Genomic DNA, 26781 nt, shown 5'->3' with positions numbered 1-26781 from the left:
GCATGGTGGCGCACACCTGTAATCCCAGCTACTCAGGAGGCTGAGGCGCAAGAATCCCTTGATCCCAGGAGGCAGAGGTTACAGTGAGCTAGGATTGTGCCACTGCATTCCAGCCTAGGCAACTGAGTGAGACTGTCTCAAAAAAAAAAAAAAAAAAAAAAAAAAAATCAGATCTGATGCCCAGTGAGATGGCCAAGGAAGAGTTGTCATCCTAGGAAGAAGGGGCTGTCCTCAGGGAAGGGTTCTGAAGGATCCTGTTAACCCTGTAACATTGAGGATGGAGGGACCCCAAACAACCAGATACATGTCATTGTGCAGAAGCAGAAACAAGGAATGAGGACAAAATAATCAGCTTGAGACAAAGAGCTTGCAGTTGGCTTACTCATACTCAAGAGCGCAGCCTGTCCTGTGGTAGGGACTTGGGACCTTATGGGCATCTGGGCGAGGAGTGCCATGGAGATTGACTGGAAAGGTCTCTGGTGAGCCTTTGGGATCTGTCTTTCTTTCTTTCTCTCTCTCTCTCTTTCTCTCTCTCTCTCTTTCTCTCTCTCTCTCTCTCTCTGTCTGTCTGTCTTTCTTTCTTTCTTTCTTTCTTCTTCCTTTTCCTTCCTTTTCCTTCTCCTTCCTTCCTTCCTTCCTTCCTTCCCCTCCCTCCCTCCCTCCCTCCCTCCCTCCCTTCCTTCCATCCATCCCTTCTTTTGTTCTTTATAGCTATCTCCTATAGGAAGGATGAGACTCTTTTACACTTTTTACTTTCATGTTATTAAACACACATACACATCACCATGAATAGAAATCAAATGACATTGCTAATACTGGAAACTCCACAGGTAATTTCTCTTTATCAGTCATTACCTGCTGGGTTCTGTCCACAGTTTAAAAGAGATATTTGTATGTTTCTTGTGCTTTGTTGCTGAGAAAAAGCAAATAAGTAATTTATCCCCGTGTCTTGGCCCTCTTTCCAGAAGCTCAAGGCCTTTCTGAGTCTTGTCTTGGATTGGTGAGTTGGGAGCTTGTATTTTCACATGACACAACCCTCATTGAGCAACCACTTCTCCTTATGTGTAACCTGACAGCCAGCCTCTGCCCCACCATTACAGGAAAATACTGGCTGGGTTAGGCTGAGGAATAATGATGCCTGACATTTATTGAGCAGTGCTTGTGTAGCACATAGTGTACTGAGCAGTTCCCTCTTTCCTTCCCCCTGTTTGCATCCTTTCCCTCTCAATTAATGCTCCTAGTGATCCAGTGAGTGGGCGTGATCTCCATGGGATTAGAACCTAGGCTACCTGGCTCTGGAGCCCCTGCTCCCAGGCACTGTACTCAGCTGCCCTCTCTGTACTTGCTGGGGGATGTGGGGCTGCTCTTCAAGGGTTATTTTGTCTGTGTGATTGGAGCCCTGTATCAGGTGAGACTCCAGAAGCTCACGCAAAAGCCCTGTGTGTCAGAGCCTCTCCATCTCTAAAGGACCTGAGGCCAAGTTCAGATGTCCAGACCTACTCACCCTGTCTATGGTAGAAAACTCTGCCCTTGCTGCCCTGTCCATGTTTACTCCCTTATCTCATTCTAGCCCCATTTGCTTGTTGGTTTTTTGGGATCACCTTGTATAGGATGGGCAGAATCCACATTCTTGTTGTTGAAGAACAGGCATGCACAAAAAACTGTGATGACCAGAATTACACAGAAAGAAGAGCATGAAGGTAGAGGAGACATGATCTTGTAACCACCACACAGGGAAGAAGGCTGGGAGGACAGACCTCAGCATAGAGACACCCGTATTACCTTAGGGAGCCCTGAGCTTAGCTGTATAGGTTTCTTTTAACTAGCAAATCATGCTGTGAATAGAGTATGCTGTGCATATTGGCTTATTTTGAAATTACACATAATTGTAGAAACATAGGAAGCTAGGTAATTCCTGCCTCCCAGATGAGGATCCAGGGTGGGAGCTAACCTTTGTGTCATGGTGCTCAGTAGATAATCAGTTGAGTTTAATTTTTCTAGCCTATGTTTTCCTTCACTACCTTTTGAGTTTGCTCATCTTAGCTTCTAAGCAAACTATCAACTTGGCAGAGAAAGCCTTACAATGAAAACTGCGACCTCTTAGGAAGTTGTGGGGGGTTTCCTGGAGGAGTTTTATGGGGTTCTTGGGAAGACTGAAATGATTCCAGGATTTGGGGCCCAGTGATCATCTGCCCCAACTTGTTTTGTCTGTGTTCTCTTCTGTCATCAGTGGAAAGGAGCCAACTGTGAATACTGCATGCCAAGCATTTTCACAGGGTCTTGTCTCTACCCCATAACCTTGGGATGTAGGCAGTAATGTTCCTGTTTTACAGAAGAGGAACTTAAGCCTCTGAGATGTTAAGGAATTTACCCAGTCTCTTGACTGGGATACAGTTGGGCAGGCCACGTGGATGGAGCCAAGAAGAAGCTCTCAGGGCCGAGGGGGCTGAGCTTTATCTATGAATGGGGAGACGATCCAATGGAGGCAGTTTTACTGGTAGCTGTAGAAAGAACCAGGACTTTGGGACATTTGTAACTGGGATCTGATGTAGACTGGAGACAGTTAAAGGCATGAGAAAGTCAGGTTAACAGGTACCCTGGAAGATAACAGCTGTCAAGGAAGAGTTCAGGACCAAGGAACCAGCTTCTTAGATTTCCTTATCTTCTGGTAGCCAGCAGGGTTAGGGCTTTTTGCCATGCTCTTTCAGAGCCCTGACTTCAGCCACTCCCTGGGCCTTTGCAGGTGACTTCGGTTCCCATGCTGGCCCTGGCATGGGGCATACCTCCTATTTCCCATGCTGCCCTTGGAGTCCAAGTACACCCAACTTCTTCACAGGGCCACAGTGAGGATGTGGTTACCTGGGAGTTTGTGGGTTTTTCTTCATAGCTTTGGGCACTAATAACATATGGCAGGTGGTCAGCACTGAATTTTGCCTTTTCTGTTTGTTGCTGTAGTTGTTACAGCTTTTAAAATAGGTATAAATTACATACACTACAATACACAAATTTTAAGTCTACTGTTTGATGAGTTTTGGCAAATATGTACACTTTTGGGGCCCAGCCTATCCGATGGGTCCCCCACTGGAGGCTTGGGGCAAGCTGAAGACATTGCTGATATGAAAGCAAGGATTAAAGATCAGGGAGGGTCAGGGGCTGGTTCTAGACTGTGGTAGTAGACATGGTGGTGGTCAGGTAATGAGATGAAGGAACACTCATGCTTTCTGGATACTCAGGACATATCTCATTTAAGGGCCATATCTAAACCAGTAATAATGATGATAATACTGTTAGCTAATATTTGTTAGGCATTTAATATGTGCTAAGAGCTTTGCATATATTGTTCTTTAAGCTCCATATTACTCTTTGACACAGGCACTGTTTAACAGATGAGAAAAGTGAGGCTAAGAAACTTCCCCAGAAGTCACACTTAGTGTGTGCTGAGCAGGGATTTGACTGAGCTGGGCAGAGCCCACTCCTCTGTCTTAGCATCATCCTTCGAGCTTCCCAGTAGGAATAGCTACCATTTTCTAGATATCTAGATCCCTAGGTCAGTGCTCCTTCCCTTTAGGCCCTCTCATTATTGAGAGTCAACCAGATTGGCCTCAAATTCATGCTTTGCTACTTAATAGCTGTGTGACTTTGGACAAATTTCTTAACCTCTCTTGAGTCTCAATTTCCTCATCTATAAAATGGGGGTGCTTCCCACCTCCTAGGATTATTGTGAGCATTAAATAATATTTGTAGAGCATAATGCCTGGCCAGAAGTAGGTGCTTAGGAACTCGTGTTTTTAGAAAAAGACAGTCTAGTCCACAAATATGTGTACAGTCCTCAAAACCAGGTACAGTTGAAATTTATAACTTGGCATGTTGTCTTTTGGTTCTGGGGAGCTTATTTACTAGATTGAGTTACTGGCACAGGAGTTCCTGGGGCGGCTGAGTACATGTGTATGAATATAGAAGAATAGCATCATCATATACCACCTTCATAATTAGTGTTTGTGAGATGTCATCTCTGTGCACTTTTTAAATAAAAAATTACTTACCTTGCTGAAGACAGGATCTCTCATTTCTACTATAAAGAGCATGTGTCTACATGTATAGACAAAAACAAGCAAACAAACAGTGATTGATAACTGATATACTGTTTGCAGAAGATGAGAAGTCAAGAGGACATATACATGTTTCTAGTATAATTTTTGTTGGAAAAGAATGCTCGCCCTAGTTTTACGCTGGCAGTGTTGTAATGCACTCTATCTTATCACCCCCATTAGGAAAGGTAGCCTGGTTGAGGTTTCCAGGTGTGTGTGCAGAGGACCTCCATAGTGGAAGGTGGAGAGCAATAAATAGGAACATGTGCATTAGAATAGCCAACGCAGAATAGCTGGATTTGTTGAGCTCCTGTTGTGTGCTGGATACAGTTAAGCAGTGCCTATATCTCATTTAATCGTCACTCTAAGATAGGTTCTACTCTTATCTCCATTTTATAGAAGAGGAAGCTTAGAGCAGTTACTGCAGAACTTTCCTGTTTTATTTTGTTGTTTTTTTTGTTTGTTTGTTTTTTGACAGAGTGTTATTCTGATGCCCAGGGTGGAGTGCAGTGGCGCAACTTTGGCTCACGGCAACCTCCACCTCCCGGGTTCAAGCAATTCTCATGCCTCAGCCTCTCTCGAGTAGCTGGAACTACAGGTGTGTGCCACCACACCTGGCTAATTTTTATATTTTTAGTAGAGACGGGGTTTTGCCATGTTGGCCAGGCTGGTCTCAAAACTCCTGACCTCAGGTGATCCGCCCACCTCGGCCTCCCAAAGTTCTGAGATTACAGGTGTGAGCCACTGAGCTCAGCTAGTACTCCTGTTGTGCCTTCTTCCAATAACCTTGTGTAGAGGATTTTGTGGCAGAATGGTGATGGTTACATGCCAGGTTTTGGAGTGGGGGGTAGAGGGTAACCAAGTTACATGCCAGGTTACATGCCAGGTGATGGTTACATGCCAGGTTTTGGAGTGGGGGGTAGGGGGCATTCATTCTCATTATTATTCATTTCAAATTATTATTATTTGACCTTGACATCAAAGTGCTATGCACTTTGTATTGTTTGGGCTTCACCCAGTTCTACATTTGGTGGGGAAAATGTCTCTTCTCTTAGCTGTGCAATTGTGATTTAAGAAAATCATTTAGGAATCATTTGAATTGTTTAGTAATAATCTTACATGTCTGCGTTTTTCTGGAAAATGTAATTCAATTAGCTGTTTTAAAAGGAAACCTGTGGGAATTTAGTGGGCATATTTTATAAAAATATACACATACATTCTCCGTCTGTATAATGAAAGCCCAATAACTGATTCATATTGGATGGGTAGAATGGAGAAAGCCAAGAACATAAAGACAGAGTTCTCTTTCTGGTGGAGAGAGAGATGGAGCAGTCTCATCTCTAGTTGAATGGGGCCTCAGAGCTGTTCCACCTGAAATTTCATGATTTGGGAATTTGAAAGTGCCAATCATACATTAAATTGACGTTTTAGGGTTTTCTTTTTTTGCACATTGTGTGCTGGTATGATTAAGCCTTCATTTTAACACTGTTTTTGTTTGTTTGTTTGTTTGTTTTGAGATGGAGTCTCACTCTGTCACCCAGGCTGGAGTACAGTGGCACGATCTTGGCTCACTGCAACCTCCATCTCCCAGGTTCAAGTGATTCTTCTGCCTCAGCCTCCTGAGTAGCAGGGACTACAAGCACATGCCATCATGCCCAGCTAATTTTTTGTATTTTTTGTGGAGACGGGGTTTCACCATGTTGGCCAGGCTGGTCTCGAACTCCTGACCTCAGGTGATCCGCCTGTCTCAGCCTCCCAAAGTGCTGGGATTACAGGAGTAAGCCACCACGCCCGGCCTCATTTTAACCCTGTTAAGGGTTGTTTTGTTGATGTTCTTAGAGTGTCTTTTTTAATGGTTATGAATTTCATTTTGAAGAAAAATTAGGTTACTACACAATTTTGCTGTTGGTTTTCATCAAAAAGTCTGTTGCATTAAAGTAGTCATCCTGAGTTATGGAGAGAATTGAGATTTAGCCCTACACTGAAACAAATGTAAATGGAAAGTTTAGTGACCTTATGGGATTGTAATTGGTTTTGAGGTTTTAAATGAAAAATATGAGGCGGAAGTATGTGATGCTTTCTGAACAAAAACAATATACCCTCCTGCAATGATGAAAAAGGTTCTAGATTCTGTCAGTTGATTTTCAGTTCCCACTTGGAAGATTGAAAAGTTCAATTGGATTTCAGGCTTTATTATTTTCTAGCATATTTTTGCATAAATCATTACCCTTGCCTAGAATTTCCAACTCCTGCCGTTTCACTGATCTGAATCTGACCCCACCTCCCCTCTCCCAGGAGAGCAGCAGAGTCCAGAAGAAATCACACTGGATTAAAAGTCAGAGAGATAATTAGACTCCTCCTACTTAATAGGACATTGGATGGGTGGGTCTCTTGATGTTTTGAAGTCTCCATTTTTTTTTTTTTTTTTGTGAGACAGAGTTTCACTCTTGTTGCCCAGGCTGGAGTGCAATGGCGCAGTCTCGGCTCACCACAACCTCTGCCTCGCAGATTCAAGTGATTCTCCTGCCTCAGTCTCCTGAGTAGCTGGGATTACAGGCATGCACCACCACGCCCAGCTAATTATTCTTTTTTTTTTTTTGAGACGGAGTCTCGCTCTGTTGCCCAGACTGGAGTGCAGTGGCCAGATCTCAGCTCACTGCAAGCTCCGCCTCCCAGGTTTACGCCATTCTCCTGCCTCAGCCTCCCGAGTAGCTGGGACTACAGGCGCCCGCCACTTCGCCCGGCTAGTTTTTGTATTTTTTTTAGTAGAGACGGGGTTTCACCGTGTTAGCCAGGATGGTCTCAATCTCCTGACCTCGTGATCTGCCTGTCTTGGCCTCCCGAAGTGCTGGAATTACAGGCTTGAGCCACTGCACCTGGCCCCAGCTAATTTTTCTATTTTTAGTAGAGATGGGGTTTCTCCATGTTGGTCAGATTGGTCTCAAACTCCCAACCTCAGGTGATCTGCCTGCCCCGGCCTCTCAAAGTGCTGGGATTACAGGTCTGAGCCACTGCACCCGGCCCATTTCTTTAATCTAGAAAAGAACCCCGTCTCTACTAAAAATACAAAAAATTAGCCGGGCTTGGTGGCAGGTGCCTGTAGTCCCAGCTACTTGGGAGGCTGAGGCAGGAGAATGGCCTGAACCCGGGAGGCAGAGCTTGCAGTGAGCCGAGATCGTATCAGTGCACTCCAGCCTGGGCGACAGAGCGAGACTCCGTCTCAAAAGAAAAGAAAAGAACCCCCCTAAAAATAATGGCCAGCACCATTTAATGAGCATTTATTATATGGGAAGTTCTTCCCACACATTTCATGTAACCATCACGCAACTGTTTATCACAACACATTTATCATTTATTGGCGGTTTTTTTCATCCACTTTTAAAAATAAACACTCATTTTTCTTCCAACTTGCCAACATTTATTTTTGCTTCCCAGTTTTACAAACTATAATTAATAACAAAACTGTTGGGATTGTGTGACAAAGACACTTTATAGAAATATATCTGATTTTTACATACTCAAATGTGCCACATACGTTTGCCTTTGGAACCGGATAGATCATCTGGATATTTGAGATGGAAAGGAAAATCAGTTAACCTAGGAGATTTGGGAGAAGGCCACATATAGGATCAACTAGGCTCTGGATTTTAAGCCTTGTTGTGGAACACTCCCTGATGTGGCTTTTGGTATTTTGCTTTTTTTCGGGGTGGTGGGGGACACACTTTTTTTTATTGCAATATAATTTACTAACAATAACATTAATCATTTTGAAGTGTAATCTGGTGGCATTTTGTACATTCACAATGTTGTGAAACTGTCACCACTGCCTAAAATACCATCACATTTTCATCACTCCCAAAAGAAATCTTGAACCCGTTGGTAGTCTTTCACAATGTCTCCCATCCCCTTTGTTCCTTTTTTATGGCTGAACAGTATTTCATTGTATGGATGTATAATGCCATATTATATTTATCCAGTGTGATGGTTAATTTTTTAGTGTCAACTTGACTGGATTGGGGAATACCTAGAGAACTGGTAAAGCGTTATTTTTGAGTGTGTCTGTGAGGGTGTTTCCAGAGGAAATTGGTGTGTGAGTCTGAGTGGACTAGGTGGGGGAAGATCTACCCTCAACGTGGGTGGGATCCTCCAATCTCCTGGAGGCCAAGACAGAACAAAAACTGAGGTGCTGAGTATATGTTACTGCTTCCCTTCATGAACTTGACATTTCTTGAGTGCTTACTGTGCACAAAACACTGTGCTAGGCCCTTTGGGGGCTACAAGAAGACATGGGACATAGCTCTGCCCTTAAGAAGCTTGTATCCTGATGGATGGATTGGAAAGGGAGGGTTGGTGAGAGAGGGCTTTGGGAGGATAGAGTTTCCTGTGCCTGAGGGTGGCGAATGAGAGAGGGAAGGACCCGAATGTGAAGTAAAGAGGAAAAAGGTCTGTGAGAATCAGAGCACTGATGGAATTCAATGGAAAGATTAATCTGTGTGTGTGTTGGGGGTGGGGTTATGGGGAGCAGCTCATGCAGCGCCTTCCTTTCTTTACCCTTGTATTCCTTCCACAACTCTAGCAGAATAATGGGTACAGAGATGCCTTAAAATGTTGGTTGTTTTTATAGACACTTCCGGTGTGAGGTTAAAATATTCTGCAAATGGGGAGGTTTCCATCAATGGGACATAATATTCGTGGCCCTTTGATTCAGCAACTTTTTGAGTCCCTCCCAATCTTTAGGGTGCCAGAGATTCAGAGATAAGACAAGAGCTTAGAGGACAAGGGTCAAATGAAAAGACCCAAAGCCTGGCCAGGTGGTGCACACCTGTAATCACAGCAACTAGAGAGGCTAAGGCAGGAGGATTGCTTGAGGCCAGGAGTTAAAGATCAACCAGGGGCAGCATAGCAAGACCCAGTCTCCCTGCCCCTGCCTTCCACCCCCATGAGAAAAAAAAAAAAAAAAAAAAACCTAGACAATAGCATGTAGGGCAGTAACAACCTTGGTAAAGGTAAACACTGTGGAGGAATGTGGCAGGTGATCAGTCATTCCTTCTGCAGACTGTTTTGGGGCCCACTCTGCTGAGCTCTGTCATACAGAGAGTAGCCACAGGGAGGGCCCTGCCCTGTAGAATCACCATAATCTAGAACACCGGTTCTCAAGGTGTGGGCCCTGGACCAGGAGTGTCAGCCTCACCTGAAAGCTTGTTAGAAAGGCAGATTCTCTGGCTCACCCCAGACTTACTCCATCAGAAGCTCTGGAGGTGATGTCCAGCAGTCCATTTTCACAAGCCCTCCAGGTAGTTCTGATGCATGCTCAAGTGTGGCAAGCAGTGGGCTAGGACAGTTGTCAGACCTGGATGCACATTAGAATCACATGCGGAGCTTTTAAAGCAACAGTGCCTAACCACACCTAAGACTGACTAGATCAGAATCTGAAAGGAGACCCAGGCATCTGTAGTTTTGAAAGCTCTCCAAGTGATTCCATTGTATAGCCAAAGTTGAGAAGCAGTGGTCTCCACGTGCTTAAACAGATCATCACAGTGCAATCAAGAGTGACCACTAAGGTGGGAAACAGTGCCTGTGAGTCCACAGAGCAGAGGATGCCTGGCAACCCCTTGAAGGGATCAGGATGGCTCCCCAGAGGAGGTGACGATCCTTCGTTGTATTTCCTATTGGATGAGCTCTTCATTCCTCCTTCCCTTTTTTCTGAACATTGCAGTTGCACAAATCTGAGTGTGATTGGAAAGGTTATTTTAAAATTCGTTTAATGTGATTAATTTTTCAAAGTTGAACACAGCTGGCTTTCCTTTAAAACTTTGTATTTTGATAATGGTTCTTAACGGTACCATGAATAATTGACTAATATCAGGTCATTAATATTCTATAGGAGAGTCAAGCTAATAAAATTCATTTTAAAATTCGTTTTTAAAAATGTGTTCCTGCAGCCCAGGGATAATAGGATCTCAGTCAAGTATGAGATTTTATGCTTTTCTTTTAACATAAAATAGTTGTTTGGCTGCTCAATATCCCTGTTTTATTCCAATTTTTTGTAGGACTTAATTGCCCAGGAAAAGACCTCTGTTTCAGAGTTGCAAGTTTGCCTGAATTCTTTTGCCCTGGGAAGCATTACTGCATCAACAGTGGGGAACGGGTGGCTCTGACATAGGTGCTCTTTGTCCTTCTCCTGGGTAGGGTATCTCTGAGAGAGTATCCCCTTTAGGTCCTTCCCAGGGCTTCACATTTGGGCCAGATTTTTTTAAAAAATAATTAAACTTTTCTATTTTGAGGTCATTGTCAATCCACATGCAGTTATAAGAAATATTACAGGCTGGGTGCAGTGGCTCATGCCTGTAATCCCAACATTTTGGGAGGCTGAGGCAGGAGGACCGCTTGAGGCCAGGAGTTCAAGATCAGCCTGGGGAACATAGTGAGACTGCAGCTCTACAAATAAATAAATAAATAAATAAATAAGAAAAAAATAGCCGAGGCCAGGCACAGTGGCTCACGCCTTTAATCCCAGCAGTTTGGGAGGCCGAGACGGGCAGATTACGAGGTCAGGAGTTTGAGACCAGCATGACCAACATGGTGAAACCCCGTCTCTACTAAAAATACAAAAGTTAACCAGAAGTGGTGGCGCATGCCTGTAATCCCAGCTCCTCAGGAGGCTGAGGCAGGAGAATTGCTTGAACCTGGGAGGCAGAGGTTGCAGTGAGTCGAGATCACACCACTGCACTCCAGCCTGGATGACAGAGCGAGACTCCGTCTCAAAAAAAAAAAAAGGAAAAGAAAAAGCCGAGCATGGTGACACACGCCTGTAGTCCCAGCTACATGGGAGGCTGAGGTGAGAGGATCGCTTGGGCCCAGGAGTTTGAGGCTGCAGTGAGCTGATTGTGCCACTACACTCCAGTCTGGGTGACAGAGTGAAACCCTGTCTCAAAAAAAAAAAAAAAAAAAAAAAATTACGGAGAGAGCCCATGTCCCCTTTATCTGGTTTCCCCCAATGGTAATATCTTACAAAACTATAGAACAGTATCACAACTAAGATGTTACCACTGATACAATCAAGATAGAGTGCATTTCATGATACCTTTTACAGACATCCACTTCCCTCCCACCCCTACCCTCTCAACCCCTGGCAAGCATGCAGGCATGGATCTGTTCTCCATCAGTTCTTATGGAGGTCAAAGGTAAAATTGGGTCCCTGGTTTAAAAAAAGAAAGAGATGGCTATAGACTGTGGCTTATGCCTGTAATCTCAGCACTTTAAGAGGCTGAGGCAGGAGGATTGCTTTAGCCTAGGAGTTCCAACATCAGCCTGGGCAACATAGGGAAACCTTGTCTCTACTGAAAAATAAAAAAATTAGCCAGGCATGGTGGTACATACCTGTGGTTCCAGCTACATGGGAGGCTGAGGTGGGAGGATCACTGAAGCCCAGGAGTTGGAGGCTGTAGTGAGCCATGATCGTGCCACTGTACTCCAGTTTGGGCAACCAACAGAGTGATACCCTGTCTCAAAAATATTTTTAAAAATTATGATAAATGCACACAAATAGGGCACATGGACAAAGGGTGATTGGGTGGGAAAGTTAGACATTTTAGGATTTCAGGCCATACAGAAAGACTTCCTTTTGGAACTGAATTCAGCGCTGTATTAGTCTGTTTTCATGCTGCTGATAAAGACATATCCAAGACTAGGAAGAAAAGGAGGTTTAATTGGACTTACAGTTGCAAATGGCTGGGGAGGCCTCAGAATCATGGAGGGAGGCGAAAGGCATTTCTTACATGGCGGCGGCAAGAGAAAATGAGAAGATGCAAAAGCGGAAATAAAACCATCAGATCTCATGAGACTTATTCACTACCATGAGAACAGTATGGGGGAAACTGCCCCCATGATTCAGATTGTCTCCCACCAGGTCCCTCCCACAACACCTGGGAATTATGGGAATACAATTCAAGATGAGATTTGGGTGGGGACACAGAGCCAAACCATATCAAGCATTACTTCTTGGATACACTGTGCCTTTAGAGGGCGTCTCCTGGTGTTAGTGTTCACAGTAATCTACCTCAGTTCCTCTGATTTAAATCTGGCTGTGTTTTGGTAATAACTGGTTTATTTGTTAGAGGCTGTGGTTTGTGCTCCAGCCCTCCTTACCTCGGAATGAGCTCAAGGGCTTTTCGACAGCCTTTGGGAAAAACATAGAGTCGGAAGGTGGAAGCTGGAGATGAGTTATTTGGCTTCTCTTGGAATGGATATTCTCAAAATGTTTGCTCAGCAATTAAGCAGAAGAAGCAAATGCTGTGTGGAAGAAACCTTACTCATCCAGTAAATCTCAATTCCGACTGAACTTAGACCTCCTTATCCACATGTGCCCCAGAGCAGCTAGATGTGCAGAGAGAGAATCACAGGAGGGAGCTGCCAGGCTTCTGCAGGGTAGTAACCGCCAGCCACATGTGGCTATTAAGTGCCTGAAGTGTGCCCAGTGTGACTAAAGAACTGAACTGTAACTACTTAATTTTGATATGAAATTTAAATAGCCATGTATAGCTCATGGCTACCGAATGGACAATACAGAGATTCCACATTGCCCATGTTGGGCTGTTTGAGTCACTCCACCCCTTTCAGTGGGACAAAGCTGAATTTAAAAAAGAAAGAGATGGCCATGCATTGTGGCACGAGCAAGGAGAGACCTTACAGCTTCCCCCAAGGTGCTCTGTAACCCCTTCCCCACCCAGCATCAGCCCTAAAACATTGCTGAGCAAACATTTTCAAACCACTAGTGTGAGGAGGAAGCTGCTAATTAGCCTGCCTGGACAGTGGCCACATCTGTGTCCAGCTGGGCCAGCACTTGGCTCACAGTACTGCTTACTTCATACTTCTCTAATGAGTCACACTCGACTTCTCTTTAGATTTGCAGGCTCATTCTTGGGGCCAGGTTAGGATTTGTTCTCTGCATGCATCACTGGGTTACAGCACTAAGACCAAGGTGTTACATTTCTTCCTGTGCCAGGGAAGCAGCACAGAAAAGCGGTAACTAAGAATGTGGGTCCTTTCAGCCAGATGTGAGAGATTAGAAAAAAAAAATTAATGTTTTTTAAAGTGGGTCCTGAAGTCAGTTTCTTGCATTGGAATCTGGCTTCAAGTGCCTCTGTTTCTACACCTGTAAGACAAGGATCATTACAGCGCCTCTGTCGTCATAGGGTGGTTGGGCTGAGAAAGTCTGAGCAGTGCACTTTGTCCTTGGTAGCTGCTCAATTATTACCTCTTATTATGATGATGCTGGTGATGATGACTGTGAACATGGTAATAAAGATTTTCTGGAAAGGTGATTTGAAGGTGTGACTCTCATGTGTGTCCATGAGAGGGCAGCCTAAAATCATGGATGTCTGTGGAACAAGCAGCCTCTGTAAAGCCTCAAGGTAATGTGGGCAGTTTCAGGTGTGTTTGGCCCTTTTTCTTCTCTGTTTTTCTTTTTTCCCTCTGTTTGAAGAGCGCTTTCAGCCATTTTCAGGCTTACTTTAGATATGGAGCAGGCCCATGAACACCTAGAGGGCAGCATGGGTGGTACAGAGCTAGGTTCAAGCCCTGCGTGGGTGGGTGAGTTTGTGTAGGTGCCGATGAGAGCATCTGTCTAGGCTTTTCTTTATAACTTTTCACACAGAACTAATTCTTTTTTTTTTTTTTTTTTTTGAGACGGAGTCTTGCTCTGTCACCCAGGCTGGAGTGCAGTGGCCGGATCTCAGCTCACTGCAAGCTCTGCCTCCCGGGTTTACGCCGTTCTCCTGCCTCAGCCTCCCGAGTAGCTGGGACTACAGGCGCCCGCCACCTCGCCCGGCTAGTTTTTTTTTTTTTTTTTTTTGTATTTTTTAGTAGAGACGGGGTTTCACCGTGTTAGCCGGGATCGTCTCTCGATCTCCTGGCCTCGTGATCCGCCCGTCTCGGCCTCCCAAAGTGCTGGGATTACAGGCTTGAGCCACCGCACCCGGCCCACACAGAACTAATTCTTATTAATCAGACTCTTGAGGTAGACACTAGAACCTGACTGTGTTTAGAGAAAAAAGAAACCTGACTTTCTATGTTGTTCCCCTTCCACAACTTCACACCTGCCTCTGAGCATTGTGTGCATGTGTTGGGGCCACCATGTAAGGGGACAGTGGCCGGAGCTGTATAGACCCAGAGTTGCATCAGCCACACATGGCTCTGGAACACACCAGGGGAGACTGAGTTACAGAGAGAGCAGAATAAGAGTCCTCAAACCATGTGGGAGCACAGAGCATCACAGGGCTGGGGGACTGTGGGGGTCTTGAAGATGGGCAGGGTTTAAACAGGTGGAGCAGGGTAGAATAAGGGATGGCATGAGCTAGAAGGTGCATGGGAGAAAGGGCAGTGCTGAGGTGAAGTTGGGAAAAGAGTTTGGGGTCAGATTGGGGGGTGGCTGGAATGAGCTGAGGAGTTGGCCTTTAAATTTTTGATGACATTTATATTGTTGATAGTGTCATAATGATTAAGAGATGACTAAAACCAAAATGGAGAATGGCACTTGGATTTTTCTAGTACTTATCTCATTTTAATATCCCTGATATGTAATCTAGGCTGCAAAACCAGATGTAAGTGGGGAATCATGACAATCCAGTGTTTGTCACGCCATCCCCCTTCCTCATTCCCACTGCCTACACTGTGGGCGAGGCCTTCAGGCCTCCCTCCTGAACAGCAGCAGGAACCTCCTTAGAAGAAGCACAGGTTGCTGTGGCAGCAAGGCACACTATGATGCCAGCTTGTGATGCTCCCAGAGAGGAAGGCACAGATGCTGGTGAAGTGAACCTGGTTATATTAACATGAAAACTGACTTATACAGAATGGTGTGCTTAAATATTATATAGATAATATACTGGGTCCAGTTGTAACAGAGTACAGTTATTTCTAATCCTAAAATGACCATGAAGATCCATTTAATCTTTAGAAAGCCCTTTAGGGTTCTGCAGGGGTTGTTGGTTGGAGATGAAAAGCTTCCGGGATATTTCTCAGACATTTTGGGGGAAGTTGTCATTTGTTCCATCTTATTTGTTGTAGATATTTGGATGATTCTAAGATACTAAGATTGACATTGGCACAAACTTGGCAGAACCAAAATTGAACTTGAGTGTTGTCTTTCATGGTGCTCACCCAAGGAGCTCATATGTTGGCTCCTTTCAGAAAGTAGGCCGGGCACGGTGGCTCACGCCTGTAATCCCAGCACTTTGGGAGGCCAAGGTGGGCGGATCACCTGAGGTCAGGAGTTTGAGACCAGCCTGGCCAACATGATGAAACCCTGTCTCTACTAAAAATACAAAAGCCATGCGTGGTTGCACGCACCTGTAATCCCAGCTACTCGAGAGGCTGAGGCAGAAGAATCGCTTGAACCTGGGAGGCAGAGGCTGCAGTGAGCTGAGGTTGCTCCACTGCATTCTAACCTGGGCGACAGAGTGAGACTTTGTCTCAAAAAAAAAAAAAAAAAATATATATATATATATAGTAAAATGTTCAGTGTCTGTGTAATGAACAGTATTCAAAATTTTGTCCATTTTTGTGCTTCTCCTCTCTCCCAGGTGGTCCTGCTTCAGGCCTGGGAGCCTGACTAGACGAGGCCTAGTGGGCTTCTCTGCACACTGCCAGGCCTCTCTGTCACTTACTGTACTTTCTGACCCCTTGTCTGCCTAGGGGCAAAGGATTAGGAAAGGGGCTTTGTCCTCTGGGGCTGATGTTGGCCCAACTACAGGACAGCTTGGCAGGTGCATGCGAAAGTGGTAGCTGCTGCCCCTTGGCTGTGTGTGTCATGGAGAGTGACAGATTGGACCTCCTTTGGTTGAAATAATGGGGATGGATGATATGTGCATGCAGTCAGACTCAGGTGCTGTGCCCAGTTGCTTATAGCACTTAGCAGGTAGGGAAAGAGTGAAGAACTGAAACATCATCTAGTTTTCTCCTTTGTAGGCATGGAGGGATTTTTGAAATCAGATGAGAGGCAGAGATTGGCCAAAGAAAGACGAGAAGAAAGAGAAAAATGTCTGGGTAAGTTATGTACTTTAGCTATTTCGGTCCAAGGGAGTGGAGATATGGCGGTGTCTCTTCTGTAGAGTCTTAGAAATTTGTGAATGAATGGGAAGAGAACTAGGACAATTGCTAGATGAACATGAAGAATCAGGGGTGAACCTACTCTGCAACTGGCATGTTCACAAATAGGTAATTCTCAGAACAGTTCACTCGGCAAACATTGAACCTCTGCTGTGTTCTAGCCACTGTGTTAGGGTCTGCAGATATGATATTGAAGAAAGAGAAACAGTCGCTGTCCCTGACCTAAGGAAGTCCTAACACCTTCAAGTGTCAACTGTGTACACTCCCTCAGGTTCTCTCTTGGGAATCTAAAAGGGCCATCCTCAGCAGAACTGAGAAAATCAGCACTTGAGTCATTCTGTATTTTAGGACAGAAGGCCCTGGTTGAGAAAGGCTGTCTTGCCTCTTGCAGGTTGTAGACAGATTAGTGCAGAGTGTTCTTCACAGGATGCTGAGGGAGATAGCGTTTCCCCACTGCATTGAGACAAATGAGGAGCTTTCAGGTTCTTCTCTTCTTCACTGCCCGCTGCTGGTCGGTACAAGCATTGCCTCCTCCAGGGAACCCTTCCCTGTCTTGGCTAGGTGGAATTAAGGGCCCCTTAGTAAATGCCTTGAGGGTAAGGCAAATTTTATTCATGTGTTTTACCCCCGACCTAGCTCAATGTCTGGTGCTTGGTGCACACACAGTTAACCTGCTTTTGAATGAGCATACCCTTATAAGCATCATTGCTCAACCTAGCATATAGTTTAGCCATTGTGCACAAGTTTGACTTAATGATAGCCATCATAGTCATAGCTCCCACGTCGGGAGGCACTTACTGTGTACTTCACAGTCATCATCTTGTTCGATCTTCACAACACTGTAATGTGGCAAACATGACTGTCCCCACATTGTAGAGGAGGAAACCGAGGCAGAGGTATGATCTAGCTAACATGCTTAGGGTTACCCAGCTAGTGGCGGAGGTAACAGAACCCTTTATCTCAATCAGTGCATCCTAGGATCCTACCAGGCCCTTTTTAGGGCTCTGCTCTTGCTTCCATGTTTTTGGTCTTAATCCAAACTGCATGGGGTGCTCTGGTAATGACATCTCTCTTCTGCTTTCCTTTCCCAGCTGCTCGGGAGCAACAGATCCTGGAGAAACAGAAAAGAGCCAAGCTCCAGTACGAAAAGCAAATGGAGGAGCGATGGCGAAAACTGGAAGAGCAGCGGCAGCGGGAGGACCAGAAGAGGGCTGCTGTGGAAGAGAAAAGGAAACAGAAGCTCCGGGAGGAGGAGGTAAGGCCCAGGTGCACCCTCCGCCACCTCCCAGCCCCCTCAGCAGGGTGCTCAGAGTGCCTGGGCATCCTGCCCAGCTCTGGGGTAGGAAAGAGACCTGCCGTGCACCTTCTCCTTGGTGGCTCCCATGCCTTCTTTCAGCAGCATGACATGAAACTGGAAGCAGCACCAACATAGAACCACAGAGACTTACCCATTCAACTCAGGTGTTAATTTGCTGTGTGATCTTGGGCAAACTGGTTGGCTTCTCTGGGCCTTGATTTGTGTGTCTGTGAAGTGAGAGGGTTGGATTTGGCAGTCTCCAATGCCTCTTCTAGTCATAACCTTTTCTGATTCTAAGACTCAAAGGGTCCCTGGTGGTCTAGTAGATGGGGGAATAAAAAAAGACTCAGGGGAGATTGTGGATAGCAGCTGGGTGGTGTGAATCTGAGGGTTACAGATGGGAGTTCATGCCTCCAGGGCAGACACAAGGCCAGAACAAGAGCTGTGAGGTTGAGAACATTGTGATCCTGTCAGTTGCTACTGGCAAATTAGTCTACCCTCAAATACCAAGATGCTAGTATATTTAAATTTTAATGTAGTTCTTTACTTTAATTGCTCTTTCCAGTTACCTTTTAAAAAAGAGATGGCACATAATTACCCCTACAGAGTTCTTTATTACTAAATTTTGAAAATATATTTAGAAAGCATATTTGGATTATAGATTTTCTTCACGATTATATTTTTAGGATGTAATAAAAACCTTATGTCAGTTGATGATAATTTTTTATTCATAAGGTATAATGATTCATCTTTTAGTATGAACAATATAGAGGTTTGGTAATCTCCAACACTATAGTATATAAAGATGTTTGTACAAATTTAGTATTTTTTAAAATCTCTGAATGGTTGTTTATCACTATATATATTTACCCCTTCCTTTTTTTTTTTTTTTTTTAAAAGAACACATACGAAAACACACAGAATCAGATCCGTCTTGCCCAAGAAGCACCCTTTCGTGGTGATTTCTTTCCTCCTCTTAGGAAATGAGGTCTAAGCCAGTGTCTTAGCTATGGTTCACCGTTACTGGCTGCAGTCTGATTGCTGTGCCTTCATCTACTCCCAGTTCAAATGTCAGCTCAAATGCCAGCTCTACCACTGAGCAACTGGTGGCCAGGGGCAAGTCACATGCCCCTCTAACTCTGTCTCCTTAGCCCAAAACAGAGGTAGTTACAGGAATTAAAAGAGGTGACTTTTGTAAAAGTGCCAGCAAAGCACCTAGCACAGAGTAATCACTCAGGAATGTTACATTCTGTTTAGTTACTTCAGCTGAGCCTAGCTAAAGCAAGGTCAAGAGGGAGCTACTAACAAAAGCTTATGAAACAGAGTCAGTAGATGGGAAAAAGCCACAGTGTATATAATAGGCTGTTTTGGTAACTTGGGACAGATTTCTCCTTTCCTCCCTTGTGTGTTTGTCAAGAGTTGCTGGACTCACCCATTTTCTTCCTATCCTCCATTCCTTGATGACTTAGAGCTTGTCCTCTTCCTCCATGATGTCTCCATTTTGAAAGCTTGTCACTGCTGCTTCAAGGAAGGGGTACTGTGAAGTCACATAAGATACTTCCCGTGCTCTGACATATGCAATGTCACTGGGGCTGCTTTTGAGGCAATTTCTGTTTATAATTTTTCTCTACAGAACATTAGTACTAGAGGCATGTTAAATTAAGTAGTCCAGCTCCCCCTTCTTGGAGGTGAGAGAGTTTTATGCCATATGATGCAGCTGAATCTTTTGTGGTTTCCCTTCTGGGTAATTTTCTATTTGTGTGCTTCCTTGCACCCCGAATGTGGTGGAGGGAGGCAGGAGGCTGCCCGATTGACCCTTGTCAGCCCAAGCTGAGCTTGGTTCCCTCTTCTCCCTAGGCACAACAGGGCAGGGCTGAGGGCTGGGCCCCCTGTGGTTGTGTAGCAACCCAAGGAAACAGCAGCCTCCCTCTGCCACCTGCTCCTGCCCTCAGGTTCCCAGGGGACCCAGGTGTAGCTTAGGGACTTGCCATACACAAGCTGGCTCGTTAGTTACATTGGGTCTCTAGCTGGTTGGAAAGTGTTTGTGTTGCCCACCAAATCCTGCCTCTCTGGGTCTGATACTTAGAAGCTCATGAGAGGCCTGTTGACCCCATCCCAGCCCTGTCCTGGCTCTGTATCTCTGTGGTTGCTGTGATGTCACTCTTGATAACCCCTCATGTCTATGCCAGGGCAGAAGTGGGTACCACCAATGGCCTGACTCTCAGAGGTCTCCAGAGTTGGCAGAGGTAGAAACTAGTCAGGCCTGTCCCAGGGAGGGGATGGGGTGGTTCTACTGTCCACTTGACACCCTGACCTTAAACTCATTATCTTGCTGGAGGCCACCTACCCGTAAGGTGAGTTCTTAGAACCTTCACGTGCCACACAACTCCCAGGAACCGAGCTACCAGAACAAGTTCCTGTCACCTGTGTTTGGGCTGACAACACAGTATGCCCACCCATTCCCAGGGCAGTATATCTTCCTGACCAGTGGCCCTGGAAAATTTGATTTGGAAAAGCCATCTTCATGTTCCTTATGCTAAACAGAAAAGAGAAAGGCCTCTTTCTTTCTTTCTCTCTCTCTTTCTTTCTTTATGTCTTTTTTCTTTTCTTTTCTTTTCTTTCTTTCTTTGTCTCTGTCTGTCTCTCTCTGTATCTCTCTCTCTCGTCTGTCTGTCTTCACACATCCCTGCTGAGGACCACTTGGGGTGTGTCCCTGCAGTGTCATCCCCAGAACACATGTAATGGGCCGGGCACGGTGGCTTATGCCTGTAATCCCAGCACTTTAGGAAGCCGAGGCAGGTGGATCACCTGAGGTCAGGAGTTCAAGACCAGCCTGGCCAACATGGTGAAACCCCATCTCTGCTAAAAATAAAAAAATTACACAGGCATGGTGGTGCTCGCCTGTAATCCTAGCTACTTAGGAGGCTGCGGTGAGAGAATCACTTGAACCCAGGAGGTGGAGCTTGCAGTTAGCAGAGATCGCACCACTGCACTCCAGCCTGGGTGACAAAGCAAGACTCCATCTCAAACAAACAAAAAAGCATATAATGGCAGTTGAAGAGGCCCAGCCACCCCTACCACCCATTCCTGCCAGAGACTGCTGTCTGAGTAACAGTGTCTGGAATGTGCCCTGCTGGCGACCTTTAATACTGTTCAGCCAGTTCAGGGGGGTCACCTTGGTGGTGATTCTCCAAATTCATCCAGACAGATCTAAAGCCAGAGCTCAAGACATCAAGTGTGAGGCTGGCTGGCTTCCTTCCTTCCTTCCTATCTCCTCTCCCCTTTCCCTTCCCCTTCCTCTCCCCCTTCCCCTTCCCCTTCCCCTTCCCCTTCCTCTTTCCCTTCCCCTTCTCCTTCCCCTTCCCTTCCCCTTCCCCTTCCCTTCCCCTTCCCTTCCCTTCCCTTCCCTTCCCTTCCCTTCCCTTCCCCTTCCCTTCCCTTCCCTTCCCTTCCCTTCCCCTTCCCCTTCCCCTTCCCCTTCCCCTTCCCCTTCCCTTCCCTTCCTTCCCTCCCTTCCTTCTTTCCGTCTTTCCTTCCACTAAGCCCTACCTAATAGAGGAGATTCTAGGGACAAGGATTTGCCTTGCCCTTTCCCCATCCTCTGTTGATCATCAGATGATACTCAGGAGAACCAGAACTTGGCAGGAATTGCAGTATGCAGTTCTGATATTTATTTATACTGTTTTTCTAATGTGATGGAACTTTCTCATGCTCACTTTCTCATGCTCAGCCTTTCCTCTAACCAGTGGCTCTTGCTTGGGCGTCCCATGACCAGCAGCACCTGGGAACTTGTTAGAAATGCAGATTCTCAGCAGACTCCACCCCAGACCTATTGACTCAGAAACTCTGGGGATAAACCCCAGGGTTTTAACAATTTCTCCAGGGGATTCTCCTACCTGATCTCTCAGATTTGAGAACTATTGCTGTAAATGGTCCTGATAAGAATCTTCCTCTTAAATTCAGATTCACTTAGCTTTTTTAACGATTTACTGCATACTAGTCATTATCCCATAGACTTAGAGTGACCTGGTGATGTAGGTAAGCTCATCCTCATTTTACAGGCAAGGAAACTGAAGCCCAGGACTGAAATGATTAGCTCAAGTTCACAGGGATAAAAAGCGGCAGGCAGAGGTGGGATTTGAATCCTTACCTCCTGACTCCATATCTGGGATATGGAGTCCCATATGAAGGAACAAAAAGATACACACAGACATGAGGCAATACTGACCTATACAGGACTAACATTAAATAAGACTTGTGCACTGGACAACTTTCGTTTTCTGTATGTGTGAATCACCCCATTCTGACTTTTTGGGGTTCCATAAATCCTCTTCTCTAAGAACTTGGTTATCATCTGTTTCTCATCAGCTCTCCAAAAGTGGGTGATACAAAGTGAGTGTGTTTTTCTCTCAGGGACAGCTGTGTTTTCATCAGCTACCTCAAGGTCTGAAGGAATGAATCTCCAGTGGTGGGATTTGGAGCAGCTCAGTCGGCTGGGGATGGATGGCAGGGGTAGTTTTTCTAGAGGCCACTGAAAAGTCCAGGGGCAGGTCTGGCTTTCAGTGAGCACTCATTCCCTTACAACGATGCCTCCCAGATAGCTGATCAGTGGTCAGGCTGGTTCAGTGAAGCTCACTGTTCTTTGTTCTCATCGGTCCTCTAGTAGAGAAGGGACCACATTTTGAGGTCCTTCTGGCATGTAGGAAATCTACCGTAACCCACCCAGTACTTAATTCACTCTAGGATGAAAGGTTTCAACACTTCAGTTAGGTCATTGGTTAAACACTTTATGTTAAAACCATATAATGAAATACTATTCAGCCCCATTCTCGAGTGGCTGTACTTCAGGCATCACATGGCAGAGTTCTCTTCCCTCCAAGCCCCAGCTTTTATCAGGCAGACTGTCAGAGTTGGCCATCATCATTTAATGGGCCAGGGTCGTGAGGACTGGACTCTGCCAAGGCATGCATACTCATGATTGTAGAGTCTCAGGCCAAAAACAAGAGCACAGTTAATAGCTAATACAAATCTAAGACTTACAGGAGGTAAAAATCCCCCTTTCTGCTCACAGGTCCCTGGAGAGGCAGTCTCTTAGCAAAGTGCTATTCAGAGAAAAATTATGCAGAGGAGGCTGAGATGTGAAGAAGCCAGATCCTGATCTCATCCCTCTGGTATAGAGAGAAGGGATAAATCCAGATACCTATTAAATGGCCTTTATATGTTTCTAGTAAGTGTGACATAAAGGAGCCTTTTCCTCATCTTTAAGTCATGGTTACTCAGTTGATGCTGTCCTAACTTAATTTTGCTTCTGGGTGTGTTTCTTTAAGCCATGAGACAATTGTATCTTTTTGTTTTGGAGTCAGGCTACAATTAACCTAATTCCTGGAGCATCTCAGGGTTGGGCTTTATGAGGGCAAAAGGGTGTCATTATAACTGCTAGCTCAGGCCTTCTCCAGTGGAGATAGGGAGAGGAGTTGGTATTTGCAGTATCATGGAGGTGGTGGGGAGTGCAGAATTGGAGCACCTTCACTGCAGCACCAAGGACAACTTTATGAAAGTAACAATTTGGGTAATACAGGAGAGTGTTTTTGATAAATACTGTTACAAGAGAAGCCAAAGCCTAATGGTTGTTTTTCTCTTCCGGTTAAAAATTATTGGGTTCTGCCTCCGTGCCTCCTCTACATACGTAACTGTGAATGCATGGATGCTTTATTTTGTGGCCAGAAGGTTCTTTACTCTTGCCTCTTGAAAATTATGAAATATGCAATATTATCCCAGATTACTATATAGCAGAAAATTGTCACACTATGTAAAACAGTTGGTTCCCCTTTAAGAAGTTCTAAGATGAAAATGCAGCTTTGCAAAATAGATCTCAGTGTCATGTATCACCCCAAAAACTCAAATTATATTTGCATTAAAATTTTCTCAAAGCAAAATGTTTTATACTTTTAACTAGAAAGGATGATCTTGGTTCTGGAGCAGAATTCCAGCCCTCCTGGATAGGGCAAAGTGGCTTGAGATAGGCCTCAAGGAGTTAATGCTTATTGGGCATTATTCCTAGGGCAGCTTCTCCCCGGAGAGGGGAGGGGACAGGACGTGCAGTGTTCGGGTTGAGAACCAGTGCTAGCCTAGCCGCATTGTTTACTCTTCACCTACCCAGAACACGCTGGTGTGGCAGAGAGAGCACGTATGCCTGGATTTTGGATGCTGAGCACAGAAAGCCCCATTTGGTGACTCACACCATGCACTGAGGCAGCAGGCAGTGTGGTGGGGCCAGCTAGTTAATCTTGTTAACACTCGCGTTACATGAACTGCGTAGGAACGGCTGGAGGCGATGATGCGCCGGTCCCTGGAGCGCACCCAGCAGCTGGAGCTGAAAAAGAAGTATTCGTGGGGAGCACCACTGGCCATTGGACCTGGAGGACATGATGGTGAGTGTAGGGTTGCCCCTGTATTTCAGGTCCCGGGTGGGAAATAATGGAGCAGGCAGGGGATCATGGGCACCGCTGGGTGTCTCCAGGATCTGGGGGATGCTTTGTACAGCTTTTCAGAGGCACCACGTTCAGATGTGATGTTTAAAACTGCCAAGATTCCTATGCATGCGTTTGTTACGAAGGGGATCTATGCATTCTTCTTGATAGCAAACAGCAGGTGACACAAAAACTGGGCTTTGAGGGAGAGCAAAAGAAAAGACTTTGAACGCAGAGCCCAGTGAGCTGGGCCCAGCTGGCAAGCCCAGGGCTGGTCTGACTTCAGGGGAGGGAAACGACAGGAGACTCTGTTACTGTTCCAGATGTGATCAGGAAAAGCAGAGTGGCAGTTACCCTCCAAAAAGGGCTGGACTATTTCCTGCTTCATTTTAAATTTTTGTTGCTTTTTCGACTTTGTTTGAAGGTGACTTATTTCATTACCAGTTCATACTCATCTTTAAATTTTCAAATCTATAATTTAATGTATGGATTGTTACTAGTCTCTGGATGGCTTTTCCTTCTTTTCAGTGTCTCACTACATTTCAGCGATCTTAGCATTCTATTATGCGGGAGGTGTGTACTAGCTCTATCTGAGAGCAAATGCATTTGAGTTTACAGGACAGTTCTTGACTTTGCTGTATTGTGCTTTTAACCTTTGGGCAGTAAATATACTTTATTTTTTCTTTTTTGAAAAGCCAACAACGCATTTCAGTTACTTTTTCTAATTTCCTAATTAGAAACTAAGAAGCAACAAGAAATTGGGACTTTTTTCTTTTACCTCTCTTTGCTCTGATTTTTTGCTGTGTAGGTGAATCAGAAAATACCCCACCCCCTCCTCTAGGTTTAGCAGCCAGCACCCTCCCTCCGGATGCAGGGACCACTGCCGCAGCTGCCGAGTCCACCAACGGTATATCCGAGCATCACTGTGCCATAGCATTTTGTGATAACTGTTCTGATCACCCTCCTCCATCACCACGTCTGTGTCAAGCACTTTTACAACTGATTTCTTAGTCTGGCCTGTTACAATTTTTTTTTTTTCTAGCAACGTGAATGACATACCCATATTTTTTTGTTCCTCTGTCATTATAGAGTGGTGCATGCCTTACATCTTAGTGCCCTGGAGACATTTTATCCTCAACTCACTAATGTCTGCCTTGAAAATCTTGTCAGTGTTGGATTTTTGCACATTCAGATCTTTTAACAATCTCTTCATCATCTGTTGTAGACATTAAGTAGTAGGGCATTCTGATTACTTCTGGTTACCAAAACCTGTATTCACCCAGAGTTCTGAATGGAAAACTTGGGCTTAGTGTTAAAGTGATAGATTCCTGGAGAGGTGTTTGAGAGGGAGTGGTAGGGAGTTTATCAGTGCTAATACTGGGAATCCAAATAATTAGATAATTTGGCTTTGTGCTTGATTTTATCTCTCTGTCTAATAGGCTGTTTTATATACAGGCCTGGGAAACTCCTGTGGTCTAGATCAAGGACAGAACTAGCCAAACTTTGTTCCCATTTAATAATGACTTTAGAAATTCAATCCATCTGTAACTGGCAAAAAAAAAAAAAAGATGTAAAAGGGATGCAGTATTTACCAGCAATGCAGAAGGTCATATTAGCAGCAGGAATCAATATCCTTGGTTTCTGACATTCCTTTGACAATTAATAATCCTTACTGGGGGTGCTTCGTAACAGCAATTTTGCTGCACAAGCAGAGTTACCTCTAGCATGGGCACTGGCATTCCGCCTAAGAAAGGTGCAGGAGGGCCAGGCGTGGTGGCTCGTGCCTGTAATCCCAGCACTTTGGGAGGCCGAGGCAGGCAGATCAGTTGAGATCAGGAGTTCACCTGGCCAACATGATGAAACCCCGCCTCTACTAAAAATACAAAAATTAGTCAAGTGTGGTGGCGATTGCCTGTAGCCCCAGCTACTCAGGAGGCTGAGGCAAGAGAATTGCTTGAACCCGGGAGGCAGAGGTTGCAGTGAGATCGTGCCAGTGCACTCCAGCCTGGGTGATGGAGCAAGACTCCGTCTTAAAAAGAAAAGAAAGTTGCAGAGAGATGGAGTAATCACCCACTGGGAATCACCACGCAAGGCCCGGGCCAGGGTGAAATGAGTATAGTACTTGACTAGAGCACACAGTTTAAGGGAGTGCCAAAAATCTCAGTAATAAAGATAAAATAATATCTTAATGTGATATTTTTAAAATCAAAATTAATGCAAAACAATCCATAATAAACAACACATTTCTAAAGGCCAGTGCCATGCTGAGCATATCAGAGCCTGAAGCAAAAGGGAAAATGTGCACCTCTATATACATGATTTTATGTAATTTCTAATGTTTAATTTTTTCAAAACGCTAAAGTAGTTTAAAATATGGAAAAATGGAAAAGTAGGAGTATTAAAACTCACATTTCAACTTTAAATACTTTATTTCTATGCAAATCAAATTTATTGTACTTTTACTTCAGCTTTAGTTAATTAAAAATTTTGGGGCCAGGTGCAGTGGCTCACGCCTGTAATCCCAGCACTTTGGGAGGCTGAGGCCGATCACAAGGTCAAGAGATCAAGACCATCCTGGCCAACATGGTGAAATACCGTCTCTACTAACAATACAAAAATTAGCTGGGCATGGTGGCGAGTGCCTGTAGTCCCAGCTACTCAGGAGGCTGAGGCAGGAGAATCACTTGAACCCGGGAGGCGGAGGTTGCAGTGAGCTGAGATCGTGCCACTGCACTGTAGCCTGGGAGACAGAGTGAGACTCCATCTCAAAAAAAAAAAAAAAAAAAAGAAGAAGAAGAAAAAATTATTTAAGATTGTCATT

General features: G+C 45.0%; 1 protein-coding gene across 22 annotated transcripts in view; it reads left to right on the top strand.

Moving 5' to 3' along the window:
- Positions 1–26781, top strand: part of MAP7D2 (MAP7 domain containing 2) — a 110796-nt gene that overhangs the window by 36597 nt on the left and 47418 nt on the right. For 10 of the 22 annotated variants that reach the window (XM_050775099.1, XM_050775098.1, XM_050775097.1 and 7 more), the window contains exons 2-4: positions 16053–16130; positions 17285–17448; positions 23810–23921. In XM_050775099.1, the coding sequence (XP_050631056.1) occupies positions 16053–16130; positions 17285–17448; positions 23810–23921 (354 nt within the window). Of the gene's footprint in view, positions 1–16052; positions 16131–17284; positions 17449–23809; positions 23922–24768; positions 24868–26781 lie in introns of all 22 variants that reach the window. The other 12 variants (XM_050775088.1, XM_050775087.1, XM_050775086.1 and 9 more) reach the window with 2 other exon arrangements.

This window comes from Macaca thibetana, chromosome X (assembly GCF_024542745.1).
Source record: "Macaca thibetana thibetana isolate TM-01 chromosome X, ASM2454274v1, whole genome shotgun sequence".
Lineage (NCBI taxonomy): Eukaryota > Metazoa > Chordata > Mammalia > Primates > Cercopithecidae > Macaca > Macaca thibetana.
Note: the sequence above shows the minus strand (reverse complement) of the source record. Positions and strands in the feature narration are given on the sequence as shown.